Source organism: Drosophila kikkawai, chromosome 3R (assembly GCF_030179895.1).
Source record: "Drosophila kikkawai strain 14028-0561.14 chromosome 3R, DkikHiC1v2, whole genome shotgun sequence".
Classification (NCBI taxonomy): Eukaryota; Metazoa; Arthropoda; class Insecta; order Diptera; family Drosophilidae; genus Drosophila; species Drosophila kikkawai.
In genome coordinates this window covers 17,135,527-17,158,476 of record NC_091731.1, presented here as the reverse complement: position 1 = coordinate 17,158,476, position 22,950 = coordinate 17,135,527, and the positions used below count along the sequence as shown (strand labels likewise).

Sequence of the window (22,950 nt, the reverse complement as noted above, 5' to 3'; positions counted from 1 at the left end):
GTCCCCCATTGAACACCAAGAAAATTAAGTATTTTTGTCACGATTAATTCTTAAAATTCAATTCGATCCAATCTCATGGAAATGCAAAGTATTTTGGGTATGTAAGAGCACACATTAATCATCAGTTACAAGTTAGGAGTAAAGTATATTGTGTATTATAAAATTATGTTGAAAACAAGCCCAACTCCAAAACAAAATAAAAAGAAATGTTAGTGCAAAATAAATGTGTAAAATAAATATTATTCCCCTGAAGTTTTATTCAAGTCGTCTGCTGATATACTTGTCAGACATTCAGTGACTTTATTCCATTGAATACAGTTTCTCGATCCGCTCAAACTCAACTCTCAGCCAAGAGCTATTCAAGATACAAAGTTGCAAAAACAGACACTCACCATGCCGCCATGTGCTTTGCGCCAGAGGGGAATGGCCTTCATTCCGCGTCGGGATAAGAACCGGGAGAAGGAAGTCCTGGCTCCCAGGCCCGTGCATCCGCGCCCTTTGCGCTTTCACGGGTTCTTTGGCATGTCCTATGTCCACCAGCATGTGATGGTGGATGACCGTTGGACGCCCAATTCGCTGACCGAGCAGTTCAAGGGAATGTCTGACTTGTTGAGTGAGTTACCTGGTCTTTGTTACTCTTAAAGGTATAGAAATCAGCCTTTGCCACCAGCTCGTCGGTTGGTGTTCAAAAACCACGAATCAAAGGCCAATCGCCAGCGGTATTTCCGCGAGAACAAACGTCTGAAGCTGCAGTGTCGCGATGGACGCACCAAATTGCAGAATGTCCTGGTCAATGACAACACGCACAAGATTCGCAACTTTCTTATCAATCACAAGGACATGCAGCGGTTGTACCAGAAGATGCCCATTCACCTGGTGGTGGATAACATCAATCAGCGAACCTTTGTGATGCGAAAGGAGCGAGATCGTCTGGAGTTTCGGTTAGATCAGCTAAAGCAGCAATACAAGGAGCAATTGGTGGGTATACTTCATCTTTACATACTTAGTCACAGTTAGCACTTGATTTTCAATTAATTTTATCAGTGCTGAACTACTTTATGTAACCCCATATCCCTTAGTTGCGACGTGCCCTGCTCGAGAATCGCATCAAGTATCAGAACGAGTTCATTCTCGATGAAGAGCTCAAGTCTCGCGTCTTTCTCAAGAAGATCGAGAACTCGAATGTGCGTCTTAAGGCCATCAAGACCATCAACAACACCTACAAGAAGATGATACAGGTGCTTGTCCACGACGAGATTTTCTACGAACCCATCCTGCGCTCCCTTAGCAGCGACATGGACGACCAGACGAACTTCATCAAACATATCCTATATCTGGGCATGCCGGCCATAGCCAAGTTCAAGGAACTGAACGATGAGTTCCGAAGCCTGGAGGAGAAGTCCCGCAAGAACCTGCAGATGAAGCTTCAAATGTTGGCCACCCTCAAAAAGCCGGGCACCACTACTCTTATGAACTTTAACAAGGCCAAGGAATCGCCAAAAACCAAGAATCTCAAGCGATATGTGCGAGAGACCCAGAGCATGATGATACTCAAACTGGAGCTAAAGGCCGTGGAGAAGACCATTAAGGAGGTCAAGTTTGTGACGCTGTGCTCCCAGGCCAAGGAAATTTACCCGCGGTTTGTGACTATTACGTTTAGTGTTTGTGTGTTAAGTTACAACTATGTTTTTATAGAATGAAGAGCCAGGTGGACAATAACGACAAGCTGCATCGCATGATTGTCAAGGACATGTTGTCCCACGAGATGCTGGAGACCAAAATGAAGTGCGCCAGTGTTCTGAAGGGAGTTCTGGTCAACAATCTCTCAGAGGAAGAGATCAAGTGAGTTGTTCCCTAACAAAATAATGATTTATTGCTTATGCTACTTCTTTTATACTTGCAGTCGCCAAGAGCGCATCAAGGACTTGAAGAAAACGCTGCAAAAAGATGTACAATTCGAGCAGGATACCTTGCAGCACCTTAAGAATCGAGCTGACTCATATGTCATGTTGAGGTAAGGGGAATTCTGCTATTTACTTCTAATTTTTACTAATACCTTTGCAGACTATCCATTTGGAATCTCTTGGAGATTCTTCGTCATGTGGATCGCCAGCCCAAGCTAATACGTTCCCTGTATCCCAACTCGTACCTCAAGCTGCCTTTGCTTAAATTCGAAATGCTTAACATGAGGGCCGCCGCCCCGGAGATTTTCGAGGAGAACAGTTGAGTTGGCCACCATTCAAAAACTAAGATCATAAATCCAACATTCTTCCCGCAGTTGACAACATAATGCACATGGTGAAGCGCAAGATCTACAAGGTGATGAAGGCCTACACGATCGAGCTAAAGCCGGCGACCATCAAGCGAAATGTTGAGGAATATCATACCGATTTCTTGGCCAGCTTGGATATGCACGAAGCGGTGGATACGGATGAGCAGCCGAAGACGGCGCCGGAAGACGATATCCTACAGGAGAACAAGACCATGGCCAATGTGCCGAATCGCAAACAGATTAAGGCCCAAAGCGCCAAACTTCTGGAGGAGCTGGCCAAACGCGATGAATAATTCGAAATTTATTTATACATACATATTTATTGATGTTAGAAAGTTGCTGTAAATTGTAAGTGCTTCAATTGAGCAAAATTCTTCAAGTTAAATGCAAAAAACAAGCTCACAAAAAACTTGTACAAGTCGTGAGTTTTGCATTGACCAAAGCCAGACAATGGAAGTGGTAGTCGCCTTCATATAATTGATTCGAAATTGCTGAAAACGCTGCCTGGGATCTCGGATCGGGTTGGATTGCCTCAACTTTTGGCTTTTGTCGACGCCCTGCAGTTTCGGTGGCAGTCGCAATAATGGCCAGGAAGAATTATTGTTCCATTGCCCCATCTTATAATTGGTGGGGTTTACTTTGTTGGCCAGTTTTCCCAGTTTTGATTTGTGGGTTGTGCAAGGTGTGAATGGGTCGAGGGCTGATGGCGCAGATAAACCTTCGGCGGACAGCCTTCTATTCGATTATTCCGCATTCGCTGGGCAGCAGACCCATCTTTCGAGCAGCAGACCCACCGAATGCATCAATAGAGCCATTAATCATTTCCTGGCCACTCCACAGCGACTTCCTCTCGAAGAGCTGCCCAAAAAGGTCAGTCGTTGTCATAAACTGCTCAAATGTTACTCGTTCACTCTGTCGCTTTGAAAGCGAGCTGACTGGAGATGATGAGCTGTGCCATGGCCCCGTCGTTTTTCCTGTCTTCGGGGAGCACACTCGATCCCACTTCGATCTGCTGCAGTGCAGTGCAGGCACACTTGAAGACTGTCTTCCTTCTATCTTCGCGGTTATATCTGCGTACACGATATCACGCCGACCAAAAACCCAGCACGGGAGCACGCGAGCCCATAAGCCGCCAAATGAGGTTATGCAAGCCCCACATTATTCGCGGGCCTCCATGTTTATTCATATCCACACACCCGAGCATATTCGTGTGGTTTCTGTTTCTGTCATTGTTCCCCCTTAAAAAAAAACCGACAAATTGGGCACTGGAAGTGCTCGGGCCAAAGCGAAGGTGATGGCATTACGGTGGCTGCCCTTAAAAGTTAATTTTGTGGTCAACTTTCGACACTTGAATGAAATGCTTTTCTTGGTCGCTTACAAATATTGTGAGTGTGAGTTTTGCGGTGGATTTGTTGTGTAAATAAAGTAGTTAAAATAAAGCGATGGATTTGATTATGTATATTAACCCAAATTGGTCTTAATTTGTTGATTCGAATATGAATTATTAATTTTTGGCTGTAAATACAGCATTTGATACTCTGGTTATGGGGTTTTTAAACATAATATTAAATAAATTGAAGAAAAATACATTCTGCAAATTCCCAGAACTGTTTGTTTGATTACTACTCCAGCTCCAAATGGAAGCCGCTGCTAATTCAATTAAAACTACATCCATCAGAGGCCACATGCATGTTCCTTATAATAAATCATAAATTCACGGAAATATACACACGGCTCGAAAATCAATTAATCCAATTGGGCAATGAGAATAATTATACTCAAAGTCAATCAGTTTGTTCGACTTTTTATGGGGGTCTCATCAGATGGAAGTCTGTCAATTAAAAACCTGTAGGGGGAGCAGGGTAATTACTATCACAAAAATGTGACTCTCGGAAGGGAAAGACACTGACTGGCTTCACATGACCCAAGCCAGGATCAGCTACGTGATTTGGGGCTAACAAATGGCTAATTTGGACATCGTAAATCTTCATAAACGAAACGATGCAATTGCCGCTGCAGCGCTGAAACTGTCTTCAAGTAGTCAAAACCTATTTAACCCGCCACTTTGCACTCTTGCCCCACAACGACCGTGGTTCCTGTAGTTGCTGCTGCTGTAGTTGCAACATTTCAAGAAGCCACAACCCACAGCAAGCGGCAGCAACAACGTCAAACCTTTCGTTCAATAATTATGAACCTTCTTGGCTGTTGGCGGCAGTTTGTGTTTGAAATTATTCGCATAGTAGCCTCAGCATCGTGGCAACAACAATTGGTAGTCAGTCAACTTAACGCGGTCTGCGAAACTAGCCAATTTCTGTTCGTTTCTGCCGGCCCGAGTCGTGGCCAGAGTTTTTCTTTCCTTTTTGGATTTTATTTTTGCTTGCCTTGTACAATTTGTAAAACGAAGACGAACTGCAGGCAAGAAGGACGGAAAAGTTCCGGGGACAATGGGTTTATGGAAATAGAGTTACTCTAGTTGTAGTTTTTTGGGAAAATGCATCTTAGAGATACTTTTTATTTCCCGGTTTCCTAAAATAACCAAAGTTATTATTATAGAAAGTACCTTAAATTATTAAATGATGTTTTGACATCTATGATAATTAAATTAAATATTAAATATTACAGTTTATATTCAGTATATATGTATATATCACATTTAGTGTAGTCAGAGCTCCCCCATGTAGAGGGTATAAATGATAGGATTTACTGCATTGCATGCAGCACCCCCAGGAAATTATCTTGTCAATGCCTGCGCTTCAATTGCAGTCCAGCCATTGTTGGGCTTGGGCTTGGGTTTTGGGTATTGGGTTATGGGGTCCAGACTCGGGACCTCAGAGCCTCCTCTGCATCTGCATCTGGTACGGTCTGAGATGGACAGTAGCCCGGACCTGGTTGGCGGTAGTTCCCTTTTTTTTTTTTTAAAAGAGCTCGTTTTTTGAGGTGTGTTCCTGTATAAAGCGCATGATCTCAGCCATATTTCTTCTTCATTTGCTGGCATAATTTACATATGGTTATATAAGCATTGCAAAACTCAGCCCCAACTGATGCGGCATGTTTTATTTAATTGCCAAAGAGTCATACCAAGAAACACGACGACGACGTGGAGGGAGAGAGAGAGTACAAAATCGAGTACACATGTAACAGTTAACATCGATTCCAGGCAACTAGCCATCCATCTATCCATCCATCCATCTATCTGCCTGCAATTGGTGATTTCTGCAGGGCAGACAGTTGTGTCTTTTGTTCGTGGTCAATGGGTGCGTATGTGTGTGTCTTTCCTAACTTGTTTCCCCCTTTCAAGAGGCCCAGCATGTGGTCCAGCAACTCGGAAATCGATACCAAGAGGTACTCTTCGGTCAACGATCATCATTAAATGAAGCTTATAATTTGTCAATGCTTCTGCAGAAATTATATATACACAATTAAATTTGGGTTGCCCTACATAAATCGTTTGGATTGATTGGGTTGTCCGGAGCAGACATCAAAGTCACGAGCAATTTCGGGGTTATTATATCATACATATATCCATCGGCGGGATAGCTTTAGCTTTAGCTTTCATGTCACACCCATTTCTTTGGCCCACAGACCGGCTTAAGCTGGCAACAGCAGAACAACAGAGTTATAAATAAATCTGTGTCACTACTATACGAGAACACCGAATTGATACATCTCCCGAATCTATAAAGATTATGCAATTTATAGGAGTAAATGAAAATATCAAGCACGCAAGCGAAAGATCCAAGAAATCGCAGAACAAAAGACTTAGGCAGCAAACTTGTTTTCGTTCTTCGTTCTAAGCTCAGAACAAGTTTCGGCAAATGAGTCGCTTCTCCCCTTGGCGAAACTTTCCCAGCGTCGGAAGACTGTTTTCGGCCAAACTGTAAATCCGCTGGCATGCATATTGTAATAGTGTCACTTTGTCTTGGCCCAGTCATCTGTCTAATTAACGGGGAGCTTCATAAATATTCAAGCCAATCGGAGATAAGAACCACCGCCAGTTCCTCAAGTTGCACGTTCCGTTTCGTGTTGTGCCGCCATTAAGGCTTCATCTCTGGGATTTAAGCCTTTGGTTCTTGACTCTGGTCGGCCGAAACTGTTTTGAAATCACTCTCTATAAATATGGATTTCTCAAGAGCTCGCTGTGAGAGCCTTGCCTAGCCGAAGCTTAAGCTAACAACCGATTATTTTAATTAAATTTTATTATAAAGGAAAAGACAAAAGCCTCAACAACGCCCACATGCCAATGGCAAAACAAATACCCGAAAATGAGAATTGTTATTGTGGTGGATTATGCAATTGTTTGCCCCGCCAGCTGCCGTTGTCGTTCTATGCAAATGTTCTTAGCTTCCAGCTTATCTCCTCCTCCTACATGCAATTACTCAGCCCAGCCCAGCTGCAGTTATCAGGCATGTTGGATAGAACACGGCTCGACCTCGGGCGACCTCGGGGCCGGGATTCTAGCCAAATCCACGCCCTAACCACGGTTGCCCTTCAGACCAGCAGCCACTGCAATTGTTCAGTTAGAGCGCGATAATGCAAACATTAGACACTTCATTTCATTGGGTCCGCGGCTCTCAATACCTCAATTAACCCATCATGGGCATGAGCATGCGCAGCTACTGTCTGCGGCTTTGTTTTCTGTTTGTTTTGGCATCTCCGAGATGAATATCAAGCCCAACAACACTTACACGTCGATCTGTGTACAATTTCCGAGATTCAAGAGCCGAGATATTCGCCAGTGAGCAACCACCAAGCAGCGGCTTGTTAGCCAGAATCTGGGGTGCCATTGAGGGGAGTCGTGAATCAGTTAAAGTTCTTGCAAATAATTGAAAGGTTCCGCGACTGTGGCATACTTGAAGGTATCATGACTCCATTACCATAGGCCGTTATACATATAAGGAAGTACCTGCTTAATAACCGTGCGAAATACTGGCTGACACAACAATCGCCTCTTAAAATAGTATCGTTTTTTACAAGTATTTTAATGAAGAGCAATGTGAAGTTATTTCATAAATAAAATATTGAAAGGGAACAGAAGGGCGGAAGAGCTGGTACTTCTTTCAGATACGTCACAGTGCGGAAAGTAAATTATCATCGAATATTTATATATTAACAAATATAAAACCCCTGCTTACTAACTTTAAAAATAACTAAATACAAATAAATAATAAATTTAGGCATTTATTTCACTTTACATTTTCCTAATGGTCCGCAGAGCAGGCTTCCTCCAAATAATTGCAGGCAGGGAAAAGACATCCCAAGTATAACAATCAGAAAAATTCAAAAGATGGCTTCGTTTCAGAGTCCAATTGATTATCAAGAGGTTCCTCCCGCACGACATGATCCCCGCCAGCCTGCAATTGGTTATGCTCAGGATGGTTATTGGGTTCATAGGTAGAATCGACGTAAGGTCCAAATGGCTGATGCTCGTCCATTTCCTCTTGCTCCACCGTTTCCTTTAGTCTCTGTCCCTCGCCTAGCAGTTCCTGTTCATGCCTCTGATTTCGCTCATGCTGCTGCACCATCCTCGTATCCTGCTGTTTCTGGCACATAAAAAGCCTAAGCCATGTGTCCGGGCGTAAGTACCGATGCATATGCATATGCTTGGACGCATCTTCCACTGACACTGCCCGCGATCCGTTGACAGAATCCCGCGGACGGTGATGGAGCCGGGTGACATCGTCTGCCACATATAGGATGCCTGCCACGACAAGCAGGGCCAATGAGAGCAGGACGAAGAAGCATATCATGTCCTGCAGCAATATCTTCATATAGTTTGGAGGCTCTGAGCCTTGTCCCTCGGCTGGTGCCTGCCTCTCGACCTTCGAAAGATCCATGAATTATAAATTTTGAGCCGAAAAATATAGCACCGTTATTTTTTTTATATTTTTATTGAAATTTTGGGAACCAAACGATGTTGACTGCTCAACTGACCACATAAAATGGAAGAGCTCTGACTGAGCTGTGTCTAGTCTGGAAATACCATGCCTACTTATCCGCAAAATACAGTACAATTTTTATAAAATAAAAACTACAATTGGAGATGGGGTTAATGATGTAAATGTATGAATTGTTTATTTAAAAAAAATCTATACGGTTTTATTATTAGTATACTATATGTTTGTATATGCTGTTTGCTTAAGATTTTTTTCTGTAAAGAAGACAATTTATATTTACAAACCAAAAGCCCGAAATTACTTATTTTTACACTTGAACTTCAGCTGTAATATAAGAAATTTAACTGGTTTTAAGTCAAGTATTTCACTGCCTTTGGAACTACTTAAAAATAAAGTAAATTTGAGTTATTGAATGGCTTTAATGGCAGCTGTTAGGCATTTATTACAAAACCAATACGTTTATCTCGAGAACCTCTGCCTTTTCCTGTTGTTTTGTCGACGATAGTGCTTGATACCTACCAAAATATATAGAAAATCCAGGGGATATCAGGGGATATCAAGTCTTCTATAACACGCTGAGACTCAACAGTCACATTTAAAACTTATCGTGTCATCAGGCCTTTACCTCCTTTTGAAGTTATCTAAGGAGCAAGTGCATTAAAGTCGGATACCCAACAGAGCCGAACATGATTACTAACCGACAGGAAATGGCTGAGCTACCGAGTCTGATTGCTTATCAACGTAGTCCCCGCCAGCCAGGTCGGAATAGTCGATGGGCTGATAGGTGGGAACGAAATGAGGCTGGTGCTTTTCAAGCTTCGCATGCTGCTCCTGTCCCTGTCCCACAACATCCTGTTCCGGTTCCCGCACCTGCTCCAGTTTTGCTTCCTGCTGCGGCTGTTGCTTTTGACAACGGAAAAAACGGATCCAAATGGGTCCACCTTGAAAGCGCGCTTGCTGAGCCAACACATCCGCGGTAATTACCCGCGACATATTTGTTGATTTATCCGAATGGCTGTGCTGCGGTGTTGCTGTGTAACGGACGTTAACAACAAAGCATAGGATGCAGGCCACCATCACCAGGCCCAAGGATAGCAGAATGAAGAAACACAAGATGTCCTGCAGAAAGGTGTTCAGACTGTGGATATCCTCCCAGCGGCGCTGCTGGCCAGACTGCTGCCGTTCGACACTTGAAAGATCCATGAGCGTAGGATTTTTAGCCGAAGAATTTTGTACCATAATTAAAATTATTATTTTACTTAAATTTTGATTGCCAAACTGCTCAAGTAACCCTGTAGATGGAAGGCTGTAGACTTAGCTCGAGTGATGATGCTTGGACTGAATACACCTAGCCTACTGATTTGTTTATTAATTTGATTTCATCAAATAATAATGCTAGTATTTTTTGTTTCTGTGTATATTCCACTGATTTTCCTACATTTCTCATGATAAGCCCAACTTTCTCGTCTTCGATGGCAATTGTTGTAATTGAAACGCTTTAACGGCACTTTGGGGCCCATCAACATGGCGTTTGATGTGATTGAATTATTGGACACTTAAATGGGCGGCCCTCAGCGAAATGTGTGGGGGAGACTTCGGCGCCCATTTGCCCATTTTCACACCTTCGCCGGACAGACGAACGTCTCTTTCTCCTCTGGATTTCGCCTAACATATCACTCAGCGCTAATGAAGATGTCTTCCCCAGAAACTCGGTACCGAATCCGTGGCAGCGCTGCCACCTCTGGGCACTTCATTAGTCAGGAAGTGTTATACATGAGGCAGACGAGACGATGGGTCTGGCGGAGGTGCATGCTAGGAGGAAATTGAGGCCCTAATTTGATTATATAGACACTAAAAGGGGAAGGCTCATTATATAAAAAGGCTTTGCTCAGCGATTACCAAAGAATTTGCTAAGCTAAATTCAGGTTTGCTTTTCTTTTTTTATAAAAGTTTACAGAAACCTTTGTCATCTTTTAAATAAAATAATCAAACTTTAAAAAGTCAGAGTCTTAATCCCAAAAATTCAAAAACAAATTGAACCAATTGTTACTGATTTCCTATTACTTTTTTGATACTTGACAAATTTCTCCTCTTTTCCCAACCAAATAGTTCAAATCGGAGAACTTCGCCCCCCGCAAATAATAAAAAATAAGCTCGATTTCCGCAAATTGTGTTCAATCAGCTGGATAAAATCAATTAAAAGGCAACACCAAATGCTCGGTTATACAATCAAAGTTGTAAATTGTAAATGCCCTCACAGTGTGACGCTGAGCTCGGCTTGGCAAACTGATAAGGCCACCCGCCCCGCGAGCTAAGCTGAGCCGAGGAAAACCAAATTCAACAATGGCAGCGGAGACATTACATAACCTCCAGATGCCAGGGCAGGCACAATAACCTACAAAGCCACCAGCCTCCTCCCGCCACTAACCGACTGAACCCGGGCCCAAAGGAGGGAAATCAAATACAAAACTAAACTGCTAAAAACCCAACGTAATACAGTTTGTAGCTTCTAAACACAAAAAAAGAAATAACAAAAAGCCGAGCGGGAAAATCGTCGGGTCGAGTTGTGTGTGGGAAATTGCGACAACGACAAATAAATTACAGCAACGCTTAAGGTCAAGCGATTTGTGCAGAAATGAGGCATATAGAAAACATATTGCCGCGATCGCTGCCTTTCTGATAACCAAAGAAATGAATAGGCCCTCGACTACTGCCAACTGTTAACTGCCGGCAGACGGAATAGTGATGGGCAAGTATCAGGATGAAAGTACCTCCTACAATGTGTTGTGCATTTACAGAAATATTTTTAAGAGATCATTAAATACTTATCCTAATTCCTTTTTTTTACAAGTAAAAAGTAAACAAATGGAGGTATGAAATCGCTTAAAATTGTGTCTAAAAGTATGCCATAAAAATGCTGGTAGAAAATGCTGCCTTAACTATTTGTGGGTAAGACAGATATCAATACGATTTGAAGATTCTAAAAGGTGTTAAAATCCACCAATCCACAGCAATCAATTTTACATTGTACAAAAACTAATTTACACCTAATTAGTTACCTTAAAAATTGCATTGCATAGTTTTAGGCATACTTTTAAAAGGTTTCTAAAATCTCTTGGGACTTCTAGAGCACCATAACATATCTTTATGTTAAGGGTCTGGCTATACATTTCCCAATTTAATAATATCAAATAATACTTTATACATTGTACCTTTCAATAACCTTTTCTCCTGCCAATTTCCAGTACCTTGGGTTAATCAATAAGTACCTTTAGCATCACTGGTGCCGAGTGCCAGACGGGATAGACTGTCGACGAATCGTGGCTACCTCAATTGCTGCGGGGTCAAATGGCGTTGAGGTAACGAGGCGAGCTAAATCATCGACTTCAACTGGGAGTCAACACGTGCAGAGTGTTCCATGCCCCTGGGGGCTGCGACTTGGTTGCGAATCTCCGTCTGTGAGCTGGGCCACAAGAATTGATTGCCACTTGGGAAGGCCACTCCGGCTGCTTTTCTCGCGCCTTCGTACATATAAATCAAAAGAATTTTTTATAAAATTGCAGTCCACGGCTTTAAGTGCCGAGGAAGGCCCAAGCCCGAACTCTTGTCTGACATTAGCCATCTGCCCGGGGAGTGCCCGAGCACTCCGGGGACGAATCAAGGTGTCAATTTGGCAAGTCCGCTTGTTTTGGGCTAAATTTCGGTAGTCGGCGATCAATTAAATTCGCATTAGTCAGTCGATTTTATGCTTCTCTATCTGCGGAAAATATACTTACCATATTTGATTGAGTATTATGTGGGCAAATTGTGAGAAGTGGAAATTCTATGGGATACTACAATGGTGTTAATAGAGGTGTTAACTTGAAGAAGATATGATATTTAAATTCATGTACAAAGAGGATAATTGAGTCAAAGCTCATGTAAAACATGAAAATATTAAATTCAAAGATGGTTTTGGCATATTAATTAAATGTTTATGTGTAAAGGCAATTCTTTATCAAAGAGTTAAGATTATAAACCAATTTTAAATAAATTATTTAAATACAAATTAATATCGTAGCTCAAGACCGTTGTGCTAATCGTTGTTTTTGCTATTTAAATATGTTAATTGATTTTTAAAATCCACTTGAGATACTTCCCGTAATTGGGGCTTTCCCGCTCCCATTCGTCCGTGCAGTTCACCAAGAGTTGCCCTTTCAAGGAGGTGAATGCCTGGGCCTATGCCTGTGCCTGGCCAGTTTCATAACCCATCGGAAATGCACTGCGCTTGGCAACCAGTCTCTCGGCTATCGTCTTCGTGCCTTCATGTCTTCATTTCACCCACAGCCACCGTCACCGCCACCACAAGATTGTGTTAAAATTTTATTTTTTGCATAATTGAAAAAATTTAACAACTTTGGGCAAACAAATTTTACGTTAACTGTGCGCATTTTGTAATTTCGCTCGCGTGCACATTTCGTTTGCAATACCGCCGACCTGACCCATTCCTTAGTCGAAACTGAACAAAAAAAAAGTAAAAATAAAACTTACAGAAACAAAAACATTATTACAACAAGCAGCGTGATTTCCGGAAGTTGAAGCGCAACCAAGGCGCCTGCGCCTGCGCAAATGTTGTCGTCTTTGCTGTCGAATTGATTGTTGCTGTTGCTGTTGCATATTGCTGCTGCTGCTAAAGAAAGTCGTGCTGCAACGGCTGCAACAGCAGCTTGGCAAAGTCACCGTCCTGCCTTCGTGCGAATAATGTCATTTGTGTTTGTTTTATAACCAAATTTACAACAACTTGCCACTGACGGCGACAACGACTCACAGGCTTAACATAATTGCTCTAGTCCCTGTCAATGATGTCAATTGTTGTCCACTACCAGAACTTTCTTTGAATGAACTTTAACATAAACAATTACCAAGAAGTTGGTTTAAAATATAGGATGTTTAAATTTGACTATTTATTGTTATTCTTACCAACTTATTTAGAGTGCTCTTTACGTTTCCTAAAAATATATCTAGAAAATTTGGGTCGGTATCTTTGAAATAATAAAGTTATCATGAGAAATAATAATTTGTAAATATAAAAAAAAGAAGTATAAACGAACATATAAACTAACACAATTCAGACTCTCTGACACTTAATGAAAAATAAAAAGACAGTGTTAAACCTTTTCTTTGAGCAAACAACATCTGTTAGTCACTTAGCACTACGGTTTCGAAATTCTCTACAACAGACAAGTGAGATATCAAAGGTTTTTGCTTCCTGAAAGTTAACAAAGAAACAAAACCACTTTCCTACTACTTTCTCCAACTACTTTCCCCTTAAAATCTTTCAGAACTTTGTTCTCATCAATCATTTTTCATGATTTAATACCTTTTCTTTTACCTCTACACTTTCAGGGTCAGCAGTTATGTAATCTCTTAGGAACTTGCGTCAGTTCCCGCGTTTTATTTTTAGAAAGAAAAAAAAAAGAGTTAATTCCTTATTAATAGGGTTTCTTCTTTTGACCCGGTGATTGGTGGCCAGAGATTCTCTTACATAATAATTATAGAAATAAAGCTGTCGTGGCTAACATAAATTAGCATTATAGAAAATAGAAAGGTCTTCGGCGGCCTTTGTTAAACCCAAATGCTGGCCAAATGGTGTTTTTGCCCTCGCATCCTATCCACACACTTGACCATTCTTTGAGATGCTGACGATCGTGGCTAATTTCGTGGACTTCATAAATCTCGAGTGTGGCGAAATTTCGTCCGGCGGAGGCATTAAATTAATGTTCTAACATAAATTTATAATTCATGTTTAAAGGCCAGGCCAGCGAACACTTTTGTAAGACAGAAATATACGGCTTTGTCTTGCCAACCGCCAGTTGAGGTTGATTTAATGACCTTTTTGAGATGCTGGCACAGACACAGGTACTCTTATTAATTATATTATTGGCAGACGCTTAATAAATGCTGGACTGACAGGAAGCGCTAATTAAAAGCTATATTTTTTCACGCCGATTTTTGCTTAATTAATTTTGTCAACCTGTCTGGATCCTTTTGGCCATTACTTTGACTCACCAAGGCCACTTAGGTTAAGTTATTTGAATACCTTCTCACACATAACTCCAATGCAGCAGCTCTTCAGCATTGATGTCTTTATATCTGAATAAATTCATCTCGCGCTTCACGCACTTCACTCGCCACTTGACCTTTCAATTAATCATGGCTAATATACGAGTGTGAGTTTTCCAGCCGTGTTTTTTTCAGGTAGCTTCTGCCTTGTTTTTCATCTCCGTTTTGTTTACCAAAAGGTTTTCACACCGCAAGTCAGGTTTTTATTTCGTCTTTGGAAGTAAGCCAAACGGCATGAATATTTAAGTATTTTCGTTGAGCGATGCTTAAAATGCAAATACTCGCTTTGTGCATACATTAAGGTATTTATTTTGGCCAAAGTTCAGTCAACTTTGGGCCAAACTATTTATTTAGTTAGCATATCAAACATAAAGCAAATGTGAATAACGTATTATGTAAACCCTACGAAAAAGAACCAACTCATTCACTCGTGCTGAATGCCCTTCAGCCATCATTCGATTGTATAATACAATATATAAGTGAAAAGGAAATGCGGAATTCACGAAATTAGAGCATATAAACATTTAAGGCAATTTTTCACCGAAATTACCGAAACTCCGCACAATAGAAACCCAAAGCAAACTCAAATAATGAATTCAATATTCGCAATGACACAATAAATAAATGGAGAAACAATTTCCAACTGTCTGTCATCCCATAGGAAATGTGTGTATCGTTATCAATGGAGATCAGTGGGTGAGTGGCGCCCGGCGCTAATTGTAAATTATGGAAGCTAAAAATCGGAATCGCTACCGTTGGCAGGCTCCACAAAAGGTAAGGTGAGGTAGAAAAAAACTATGACATTTCGGCCAGAGGGAAGAAAATTGCGTGTTAATAGTCATGCAGGGCACACAATGGGATTGCGATTGCTCTCCGGCTTTCTTTGGGTCTTTGGGCTGATCAGCGAACAATTGGCCACAAATCAAATGCTCATTCGTAATCGCAACAATGAGCAATCGCTCGCATTAGCCGCAATTGTTTGCCCAACTTTTCGGCCTCTTTTTGGGATTGTGATCGGTTCGGGAGCGGTTGCATCAGTGGCCTGCCAGCTTGGCCACCCACCTACTCCCATGAGTGGATTGGAGTGAAGGAGCCTCCCCGTGGGGACCGCAGCGACTTCCGGCAAGTCATCCCGGGCTGACCGACCCATCATCAGACGTGTGTGTGTTTGTGTGATTATCAACTTAATCAGCGGCAGCTAATTGCTGTCTGCCGCCGCATTTGCACTCAGCTCTAAGTGCAGCTAAGTTGGAGTTGTTACAAATTTCCGCCCGCCTGTCAGCAGATCCCATTTCCCGAGAGCGTCTGAAAAACGTGTGAAAATTATGAAACTGCATTTTGATGCAACGTCTGTGCCGGTGATGAGTGGAGGAGTGAGTGAGTGGACGGAATGGACTCCCGAAATACGAGTCAGAAACTCCCCCTCACTCAAAATGTGAGCATTTGATTGTGCCTCTGTGGATTTTGTTTACAGAGAGAGAAGTTATTTGTACAAATTAATTGATAAAATTATATATAAAAAATATTTAAGAAAGGGGAAAAGCTTGAGCACTGATCTTGAAATAATTTGTAACTAGAAATGTGTCATAGAAACCTTATGGAAACTCTGCCGAATGTTGTTTAAATATAGGAATTTAATAAATTTATTGTAAGCATATTTTTAATATTTTTAAAGTTCCTTAGTGATGATTTAATACATTATTTTAGCCTTTTTTATGCCAAGATGCGTACAAATATTTTTAGCAAATTGTACTCAATTTTAAGTACTTTAAGAACTTATTTGTACAACCCTAAATTAGATATAATTTTTCTCTGTGCAGGTCTCTGCCCCATTTGGCATGGCTTGGCTTTTGTTTGGTCTGTCTGGCATCGTCGTCGTCTCTGGAGATCTGAGCGAGATTTGTGTGTCCTGTCATAGAGATCAAATTTTCTTTTCTCCTCGCTCGTATCGCGGCTGCTTAATTTGCGCAGAAACTGCATTTGCAGCGCTCCACAAGTACCAGTCGCAGCAGCAAAATAAATAATTTTTATTGTGTTTGAATTTATGAGTCATTGTTTGGCTCTTTCGATGTTATGCCGCTTGGCTTTTGCCATCGCCGCGGTGCCTTTATCTTCTACGCTTTTGCGAGTTCATTAATTCTGCGCCATAGCATAATCGCAGGAAAATCGCTGCGGCCAAAGAGTTTTCTTTAAAGTCTTTGCTTGGCTTATTGGTGTGGTGTGAAATCGATTTATATAATCCGTAAGTACCATAGGGTGAAATAGAAAATTTGTCAGGAGTGAAAATGTAAGCAAATTTAAAGTATTTTGCATCCATTATCGATTAACACAGGGCTTTTTCCTATTTTCCAAAGAGAAAACGCTGTGCTGTAACTGCCAAAATTAATTTACTAGGCCGCAGGCTTAGTTTTAACTAATTTATGATATTTTTTAAAAATATACAAGTACATTCCATTCCCCAATTATGATTTCCACTGTACACTTACATATTTAAGGCAAATAATAGCTATTATTTACTTAGACCTATTCATTTACAATTTTCGCGCTTATCAATCGCAAGATCACAGCCCCAAGACTTTCTCCATTCAAATTAAATTAAATTTCTATGTACAAAAAAGTTCCAAAGGAAACCACAGAGCTCCGAAATTGAATTATGTGGGTTCAAGAGTTCAGGATGAGCCGTTGCCGCTTTTGTGCCACAAATTATTGACATGGAGCCGCGTATGGATTCCTCTTAACCAGCTTATTCAATGGACTTGCCGCCCAACAAAGGCCCCGGCCAACTCTTTGACTTCGCCGCTGGGCCTAGTTGGGTTGATGTCAGATGAGTGATCAGTGCGTCAGTAGCCTGCCTTTGGTCTCGGGGAGGAGGATTCCCAGCACTACGAATCCAAAGAAACACATGCCCGCCGACATGAACATCGTGGCGGCCAGGCCATGATCGTTGATCATTATGGGATAGATCTTTAGGGCCACGAAAATGAATCCACTGAAGGTGGCCATGCTCAAGGAGGTGCCAATGGAGCGGATCTGCAAAACAATACAAATTAAATACTAATACTGGAATCCTCCCTTTACCAAAACCCACCTTAGCTGGCAGCAGTTCGATGATGATGACAAAGATGAGGGCTATGACACCAAGCGAGGCAATGGCGGCCACCAGGCACATGATGACCAACGGCAGCCAGCCATTCTGGTCAAGGAACTCCTCCGAGGCAAAAGTCTTCAAAAGGGCAATTGCCAACTCGCCGAGGCCCATGCCACCCATTGAGGTAAGCAGCAGGACACGACGACCCAGGCGATCCACTAGGGCCACAGCACATAAGATCCCCACCAACTGGGCAGCGCCTACGACAATGGTGGAGGTGTTGGGATCCAGCTTGTTGCCCAGCTCTGCGAAGATGTGCGATGTGTAGTTGAAGATGGCGAAGCTCCCAGAGAGCTGATTGCAAACGATTAGCACAAATATAAGGCCGAATATCTTTAGAGTGGGTGCATTGACTGTAAGAAAAGTTTAGGAACAATAAGTTTATTATAAAATCAATAAAAACATTCTAAAACTACTTACCAATACTAAACTAACAAACAAATATTTCAAATGTTGATGTCTACTTCAAGATAATCTTGTTGTTTCAATCTATATATAATCTATCACTATTAAAACCTTCTTGAATCATTCTTAAATTTCACTATCATTGTTTGTTTTAAAAAAAACTATATATCAGCTTTAAAACACTTTACTTTAAACAAATTGATATGTTAACAGATCTGCCTGACATCTTATCTACTTTGTTCTTGTTTGACTGAATCAACAACATATAATCTGTGTATAAAGAAGCTTATTACTCACTGAAATCTCGCCAGGTAATGCTCTCGGTGACACCGCCGCTGAGTACCTGCAGGCGGAAGGTGTCGAACTCGATTTTGGCCGCGTCATGGTGAGATGATTCCTTGTCGCCGGCTGGGGGTGGCCTGAGATTCTTGTAGAAGTAGAAGGACTTCTCGGCCTTCACGTCTTGTCCGCGCCTCAGCAGAAACTGTGGCGTCTCGGCTAGGCCGAATATTGCCAGCATAAAGACAACCGGCAGGGCTATGATTATGCACGGCATCAGATAGTAGGAGAGGTACGAGGCCAGGGCAAAGCCCACCATCATGCCCATGCTAACGTACATCATGGCCATGGAAGATAAAGCGCCGCGAACGCTGGAAGAATTATTTTTAGATACTTTATTACAGACTTTATTACGTGAAAAAGTAGGAGATGAAAGTAAAATTTTATATATGAATGTATGTTCTTGATAGAACCTTTCCTTTTCAGAAATGGTTGACCTACCGCACTTTACCTTCTAAAACGTTATAATATCCATATCTTTCGAGTACCTGACGGATAACAGAAACCAAAAACAATTGGTTGTAAACTCTTATCATATATTTCCCAGTTAAGAAGTCCCCAAAACAATTCTACAATACTTTTTCAACTTTCTACTATTACTAGGAATGACTAAAATAATCTAACCAGTTTGATGTTAATTTCTACAGAAGAGAATATAAATAGAGGGTATTTCTCCGACCTCTATCTAATCGTTTAAAGGCAGACACAAACGTGCGCCGATTATGTGAACCTGGGAACTACGTTTCCCCTTATCGGCTGCACGTAAAACTTGAAATAATCTGTCAATTCGATTACCCTTTAAGCCGTGTGCCAGTTTCTCCCATGGTCAAGGCCCGACTAACCTGTTATCAGCGATTTCCGCAATGAAAATGGGCAAGACAACGTAGCAGCCACCGCCCGACATCCCGGCCAGAAAGCGTCCCGCATAAAGATACGTAACGTCTTGGGCGGTGTAGATAAGGATCCAATACATCTATCGAATTAAAAAAGGCATTATAAATGTGACTCAGGACGGTTGAAAAACCCCTTTAAAATAACAGGGAGCTTTATCTACCATATTGGGTATGGCCAGGAAGTACATGCAGAGTTTGCGGCCCAAACGATCAATCAGCAGTCCAAATACAATGTTGCCCGTCATCGAGCCCAGGCCAATCAGGGATCCGACCCTACAAGTCACAGAGGATTAGGTTCGATGTCTTTTGTTAGACTCCTTGATATTATTACCAGGATGCTTCGGTGATGGTGAGAGGATCTCCCAGGGGACTATGGTCGGAGCCAAGTAGCCTGAGAGACGGCGACAGCCATCCCACGGCAATGCCATGAGTCAGCGTCATAATGTGCACTGTGATAATTACATTATTTATTAATATTTTAATTTGAATAAGTCCAAAGGCCATAAACTTCACCCACCCGTCATGGTGGCAATAATCTGCCATCGGTAGCGCGCACTAAATAAACTCAACTTCTGCGGCTGGCTGGTATCGAAAGTCATGTCGGCGACCTTATTCTGGGATACTCCCGTTCCGTAATGTACTCCAATATTGCTTGGGATTATGAATTAACCACTGGGGCAGTCGTGTGCCTACTGAGAGGCTCTTCGGCCTGCTGCAAAGGCTTTTGTAGTGGAAATCACTTTGCAATCTTGGCGGGATCGTAAACAATAATGACGACTATATAAAAGACTTGCAGATTAGATAAGTACTAAGTAGTTGTAGAGTCTTAAACGCTGATTAATACACCACGTTGAGCGTGGAGTGGTCTGGGTCAAGAAGTCTGTAAATTTTGTTGCCAAAAAAAGTGCAAAATAAAAAATACATAGCCCTTTTCGGGTTTATCACTAAGTAAATGTAAATTTGAAGTACTTTGCATGACTTGGTTGACAATATTTGTCCAAGATTAGCCAAAGATTAGACAAGAGGATTTGTAAAAAGTAATCGGTTTTTTATGACGGTAATCGACACTTGTTGAAAAAAGTTTACATCTTAGAATCTCACTTTTTGGTAGAAAATACTTTTTGTTTTGTCCTCAGTCCCACCTTTTATCTTTCTTTTGTTTATCACCAAGACTATGGGTGTTATTATGGCATCAATATAGTTGGAAGCAAATTTCACAGAGCCTTGAAATTCTCACAGCTGTGCTAAGATATGGGCAAAAATAAACATCGTTAAGCTGTCACCAAGGGAAGATTTTGCCGAGTCTAGAAGTTTATCCAGATATCTATAGATATTGTGAAATTGTTATTTTTAATGATATATTTATTGTTTTTTTTTTGTCTTAGCAAAAATTGAACCCTTCATTGTATGATTTGCTTGCCCTTGGTCTCCGGCAAAAACATTCCCAGGACTATGGCCCCAAAGAAGCAGACACCGGCTGACATGTACATCACGGAGCCCACTCCGAGTCCGGATATCATCAGCGGATATACCGCAAGCACCACGATCAATAGGATATTTAAGGCGGCCATGCTGATAGAGGCGCCAATAGAAAGGATCTGCGGAGGTAAACCTCTCCTTACCCACCATTTTCTGAGTGTTTGCAAACACTCACCTTGACCGGCAGCAGTTCAACGATCACGACAAAGGTGAGTGGAATCACACCAAGCGACACCATATATTCCACAAAGCAGATCAGTGTCAGACCCAGCCAGCTATTTTCTCTCAGAAAGTCCTTGGAGGCGAAGGACTTGAGCAGACCCACGGTCAGCTCCCCCAGACCTGCTACCACAAACGTGGGGATGAGCAGCCAGCGGCGACCCAGTCGGTCCACCAGGAGCACCGCGCAGAAGATGCCAAGCAGCTGGAAAACTCCCACTACGTTGCCGCAGGTGTTCGGGGGTATCCTGCTGCCCAATTCGAAGAAGATTTTTGCTACATAATTCAGGATGGCAAAGGCTCCCGAAAACGAGTTGCACAGGAGAACCACAGAGATCAGGCCGAAAGCCTTCAAGGCCGTCTTGCTAACTGGTCAAAAAAAGTGAAATGGATCTTAATTACCTCGATTGATTTCACCTGAAAACGTAGAGTGTAGTACTTTAAGTAATACGATTATTTTTCAATAATTAACTTACAGAAATCCCGACAACTAGCATTCTGGGCGACGTCACCACCTAGAACATTTTCCCGAAATGTATTAAACTCAGCTTCTGCTGCCGCTTCCCTTGTCAGGTCACTCGAGGACTTGCTTCCTAGATTCTTGTAAAAATAGAAGGACTTCATGGCCTTCTCATCGCGACCACGTTTCAAGAGAAAAGTCGGAGTGTCTGGCAGTGGAAAGATGAGCAACACATAGAGTATGGGCACGGCACCGGCGACAAAGGGAAAGACATTGTACGGGATGTAAGAGCCCAATATAAGTCCTAGTGAAATGCCGCCGCACATATTCAGGATCAGCATGGATGTCATGGTTCCGCGTACTCTTGAAAAGAAATAAATAAAAAAATTTGTGGTAACTTAGGAAACTAAATGAAATATTATGTTATTTTGGGAATATATAAATCATCCAAAAACACCTCTTAATTACAATGCTTTCAGACAAGTGTCAAATACGAAAGGTTCTACGAAATTAAATTTATTATTAATCTAGGCGGAGGTTCTCGCAATACTGAAAGCAATCGAACTCTCGTATCTTCAGAGTACAAATTGTATCAGAAGGCCATTACCGGGATACCAAAATGTTAACTACTAACACTACAACCTACCTACCTATCTTTATTCTTTACTCTTATATATTCTTTAGTCTCTTATAGCTTATATATTCTCATGGTGCTCATCGTCACTACGTGGACATCTGTCAATAGTGATTTATATCGTCTTATCTCCTCGTTCAGTGGAATAATTTTCTTGTTTCTCCAATTCCTATTCCTATCTAATCGCTTATGAACCGATATTGCACAACACGAGAGTGCAGCCTTATCGGGTGAACGTATGACTTAAGAAAATCTTAAAACCAGCTTACTCAGGATCAGCAATTTCCGCTATGAAGATGGGAATAACTACCAACATGATGCCAGCGGAAAATCCAACCAGAAACCGAGCCACAAATAAGAAGGCTACATGGTCCCCGAAGTACAAAAGAATCCAGTTGATCTATAACAAAATTGTTGTGTTAAGAAGCTCTAGGGAATCCTCCTACTTACCAAATTGGGAACGGCGGCAGTATACATGATTATCTTGCGGCCAAAAAAATCGAGAGGCCAGCCAATGAATAAATTGGACAACAGTGCGCCAAGTGGAACGACCGAGCTAGCCCTGTCAAAACCATATTTTCTATTTTGTTAGCATTTCATAGCATTTTATAGGCACTTGACTTACATAGAAACTTGATTGACGGTCAGTGGTTTCCCAAAAGGACTCTCGTCGGAAAGGAAGAGTGCCAGCGTGGGCGAGAACCAACCCAGCGTAATGCCGTGGGCTAATGCCATAATGCAACCTGTTGTGAAATAGAAAGAATTTCCAGTTGACTAAAAGGATCATCGAATTGACATTCACCTGCCACAGTGGCCAGAAACTGCCAGAGGGTACGCTTGGTACGAGAAGCCATATGTGTTATTAACCATGGAAGTCCAAATTAACGTCAAATGTTATGGATATAAAAAGAATTAGTTAACATTTTGTTTTTGTTGTTTGAGAGCTTAAACGAAGTGTATTTGATGAAGCGAAGCTTTGATTTATTCCATTATTGTGGGTAGTAGTAGTAATAATTATGGTTTCTCTAAAAGTAATTGAAGATAAACCAACAATAACAAATATAAAGATACCACAACTTTTATCTCGGCTTACTCACAACAAATT

The 22,950-nt window shown here is 41.7% G+C and overlaps 5 protein-coding genes across 9 annotated transcripts; 1 reads left to right on the top strand and 4 right to left on the bottom strand.

Annotated features, from left to right (window-relative positions):
- The first annotated feature begins 282 nt into the window (after positions 1-282).
- Positions 283-2,681, top strand: LOC108085474 (cingulin-like protein 1). Its single transcript, XM_017182091.3, has 7 exons — positions 283-613; positions 671-978; positions 1,080-1,639; positions 1,696-1,842; positions 1,904-2,014; positions 2,065-2,222; positions 2,279-2,681. The coding sequence occupies exons 1-7, from the start codon at positions 394-396 to the stop codon at positions 2,563-2,565; spliced, it is 1,791 nt and encodes a 596-aa protein (XP_017037580.1). The 5' UTR covers positions 283-393; the 3' UTR covers positions 2,566-2,681.
- A 4,749-nt stretch (positions 2,682-7,430) lies between these two features.
- LOC108085402 (uncharacterized) lies at positions 7,431-8,224 on the bottom strand. Its single transcript, XM_017181971.3, has one exon. The coding sequence runs from the start codon at positions 8,104-8,106 to the stop codon at positions 7,540-7,542; it is 567 nt and encodes a 188-aa protein (XP_017037460.1). The 5' UTR covers positions 8,107-8,224; the 3' UTR covers positions 7,431-7,539.
- Positions 8,225-8,565: 341 nt separating this feature from the next.
- Positions 8,566-9,509, bottom strand: LOC108085406 (uncharacterized). The gene is made up of 2 exons (XM_017181974.3): positions 8,865-9,509; positions 8,566-8,807 (listed from the first exon to the last, which is right to left on the bottom strand). Exons 1-2 carry the CDS (start codon positions 9,403-9,405, stop codon positions 8,788-8,790), a joined length of 561 nt encoding a protein of 186 aa, XP_017037463.1. The 5' UTR covers positions 9,406-9,509; the 3' UTR covers positions 8,566-8,787.
- A 7,129-nt stretch (positions 9,510-16,638) lies between these two features.
- LOC108085392 (facilitated trehalose transporter Tret1) lies at positions 16,639-20,024 on the bottom strand. 4 transcript variants are annotated; one of them, XM_017181960.3, is made up of 7 exons: positions 19,571-20,023; positions 19,385-19,502; positions 19,215-19,326; positions 19,003-19,133; positions 18,119-18,471; positions 17,357-17,769; positions 16,639-17,298 (listed from the first exon to the last, which is right to left on the bottom strand). In XM_017181960.3, the coding sequence occupies exons 1-7, from the start codon at positions 19,650-19,652 to the stop codon at positions 17,101-17,103; spliced, it is 1,407 nt and encodes a 468-aa protein (XP_017037449.1). In that variant the 5' UTR covers positions 19,653-20,023; the 3' UTR covers positions 16,639-17,100. The 4 variants fall into 4 exon arrangements, with proteins under 4 accessions (XP_017037449.1, XP_070143279.1, XP_070143278.1 ...); XM_070287178.1 differs by lacking the exons at positions 16,639-17,298; positions 17,357-17,769 and adding an exon at positions 17,950-18,071; XM_070287177.1 differs by lacking the exons at positions 16,639-17,298; positions 17,357-17,769 and adding an exon at positions 17,991-18,052 and having other exon boundaries at positions 19,571-20,024.
- Positions 20,025-20,423: 399 nt separating this feature from the next.
- On the bottom strand, positions 20,424-22,831 carry LOC108085409 (facilitated trehalose transporter Tret1-like). Of its 2 annotated transcripts, XM_017181978.3 has the most exons (7): positions 22,648-22,831; positions 22,471-22,588; positions 22,296-22,407; positions 22,115-22,245; positions 21,228-21,574; positions 20,708-21,120; positions 20,424-20,651 (listed from the first exon to the last, which is right to left on the bottom strand). In XM_017181978.3, the coding sequence occupies exons 1-7, from the start codon at positions 22,697-22,699 to the stop codon at positions 20,454-20,456; spliced, it is 1,371 nt and encodes a 456-aa protein (XP_017037467.1). In that variant the 5' UTR covers positions 22,700-22,831; the 3' UTR covers positions 20,424-20,453. The 2 variants fall into 2 exon arrangements, with proteins under 2 accessions (XP_017037467.1, XP_017037468.1); XM_017181979.3 differs by lacking the exon at positions 20,424-20,651 and having other exon boundaries at positions 20,990-21,168; positions 22,648-22,830.
- Positions 22,832-22,950: the final 119 nt, after the last annotated feature.

What these genes read in the sequence shown, in the direction of transcription:
- LOC108085474 (XM_017182091.3), top strand. Translation starts at nt 394, where the DNA reads ATGCCGCCATGTGCTTTGCGCCAGAGGGGAATGGCCTTCATTCCGCGT. An exon ending in GCCAAGGAAATTTACCCGCG is followed by an intron (nt 1,640 to 1,695) that starts GTTTGTGACTAT and finishes ATGTTTTTATAG; the next exon opens with AATGAAGAGCCAGGTGGACA. An exon ending in GACTCATATGTCATGTTGAG is followed by an intron (nt 2,015 to 2,064) that starts GTAAGGGGAATT and finishes ATACCTTTGCAG; the next exon opens with ACTATCCATTTGGAATCTCT.
- LOC108085402 (XM_017181971.3), bottom strand. Translation starts at nt 8,106, where the DNA reads ATGGATCTTTCGAAGGTCGAGAGGCAGGCACCAGCCGAGGGACAAGGC.
- LOC108085406 (XM_017181974.3), bottom strand. Translation starts at nt 9,405, where the DNA reads ATGGTACAAAATTCTTCGGCTAAAAATCCTACGCTCATGGATCTTTCA. An exon ending in AGCTCAGCCATTTCCTGTCG is followed by an intron (nt 8,808 to 8,864) that starts GTTAGTAATCAT and finishes CTTGCTCCTTAG; the next exon opens with ATAACTTCAAAAGGAGGTAA.
- LOC108085392 (XM_017181960.3), bottom strand. Translation starts at nt 19,652, where the DNA reads ATGACTTTCGATACCAGCCAGCCGCAGAAGTTGAGTTTATTTAGTGCG. An exon ending in ACCATCACCGAAGCATCCTG is followed by an intron (nt 19,327 to 19,384) that starts GTAATAATATCA and finishes TGTGACTTGTAG; the next exon opens with GGTCGGATCCCTGATTGGCC. An exon ending in TCGAACTGCTGCCAGCTAAG is followed by an intron (nt 17,299 to 17,356) that starts GTGGGTTTTGGT and finishes ATTGTTTTGCAG; the next exon opens with ATCCGCTCCATTGGCACCTC.
- LOC108085409 (XM_017181978.3), bottom strand. Translation starts at nt 22,699, where the DNA reads ATGGCTTCTCGTACCAAGCGTACCCTCTGGCAGTTTCTGGCCACTGTG. An exon ending in ACCGTCAATCAAGTTTCTAT is followed by an intron (nt 22,408 to 22,470) that starts GTAAGTCAAGTG and finishes TGGTTTTGACAG; the next exon opens with GGCTAGCTCGGTCGTTCCAC. An exon ending in TGCTAGTTGTCGGGATTTCT is followed by an intron (nt 21,121 to 21,227) that starts GTAAGTTAATTA and finishes TTTTTTGACCAG; the next exon opens with TTAGCAAGACGGCCTTGAAG.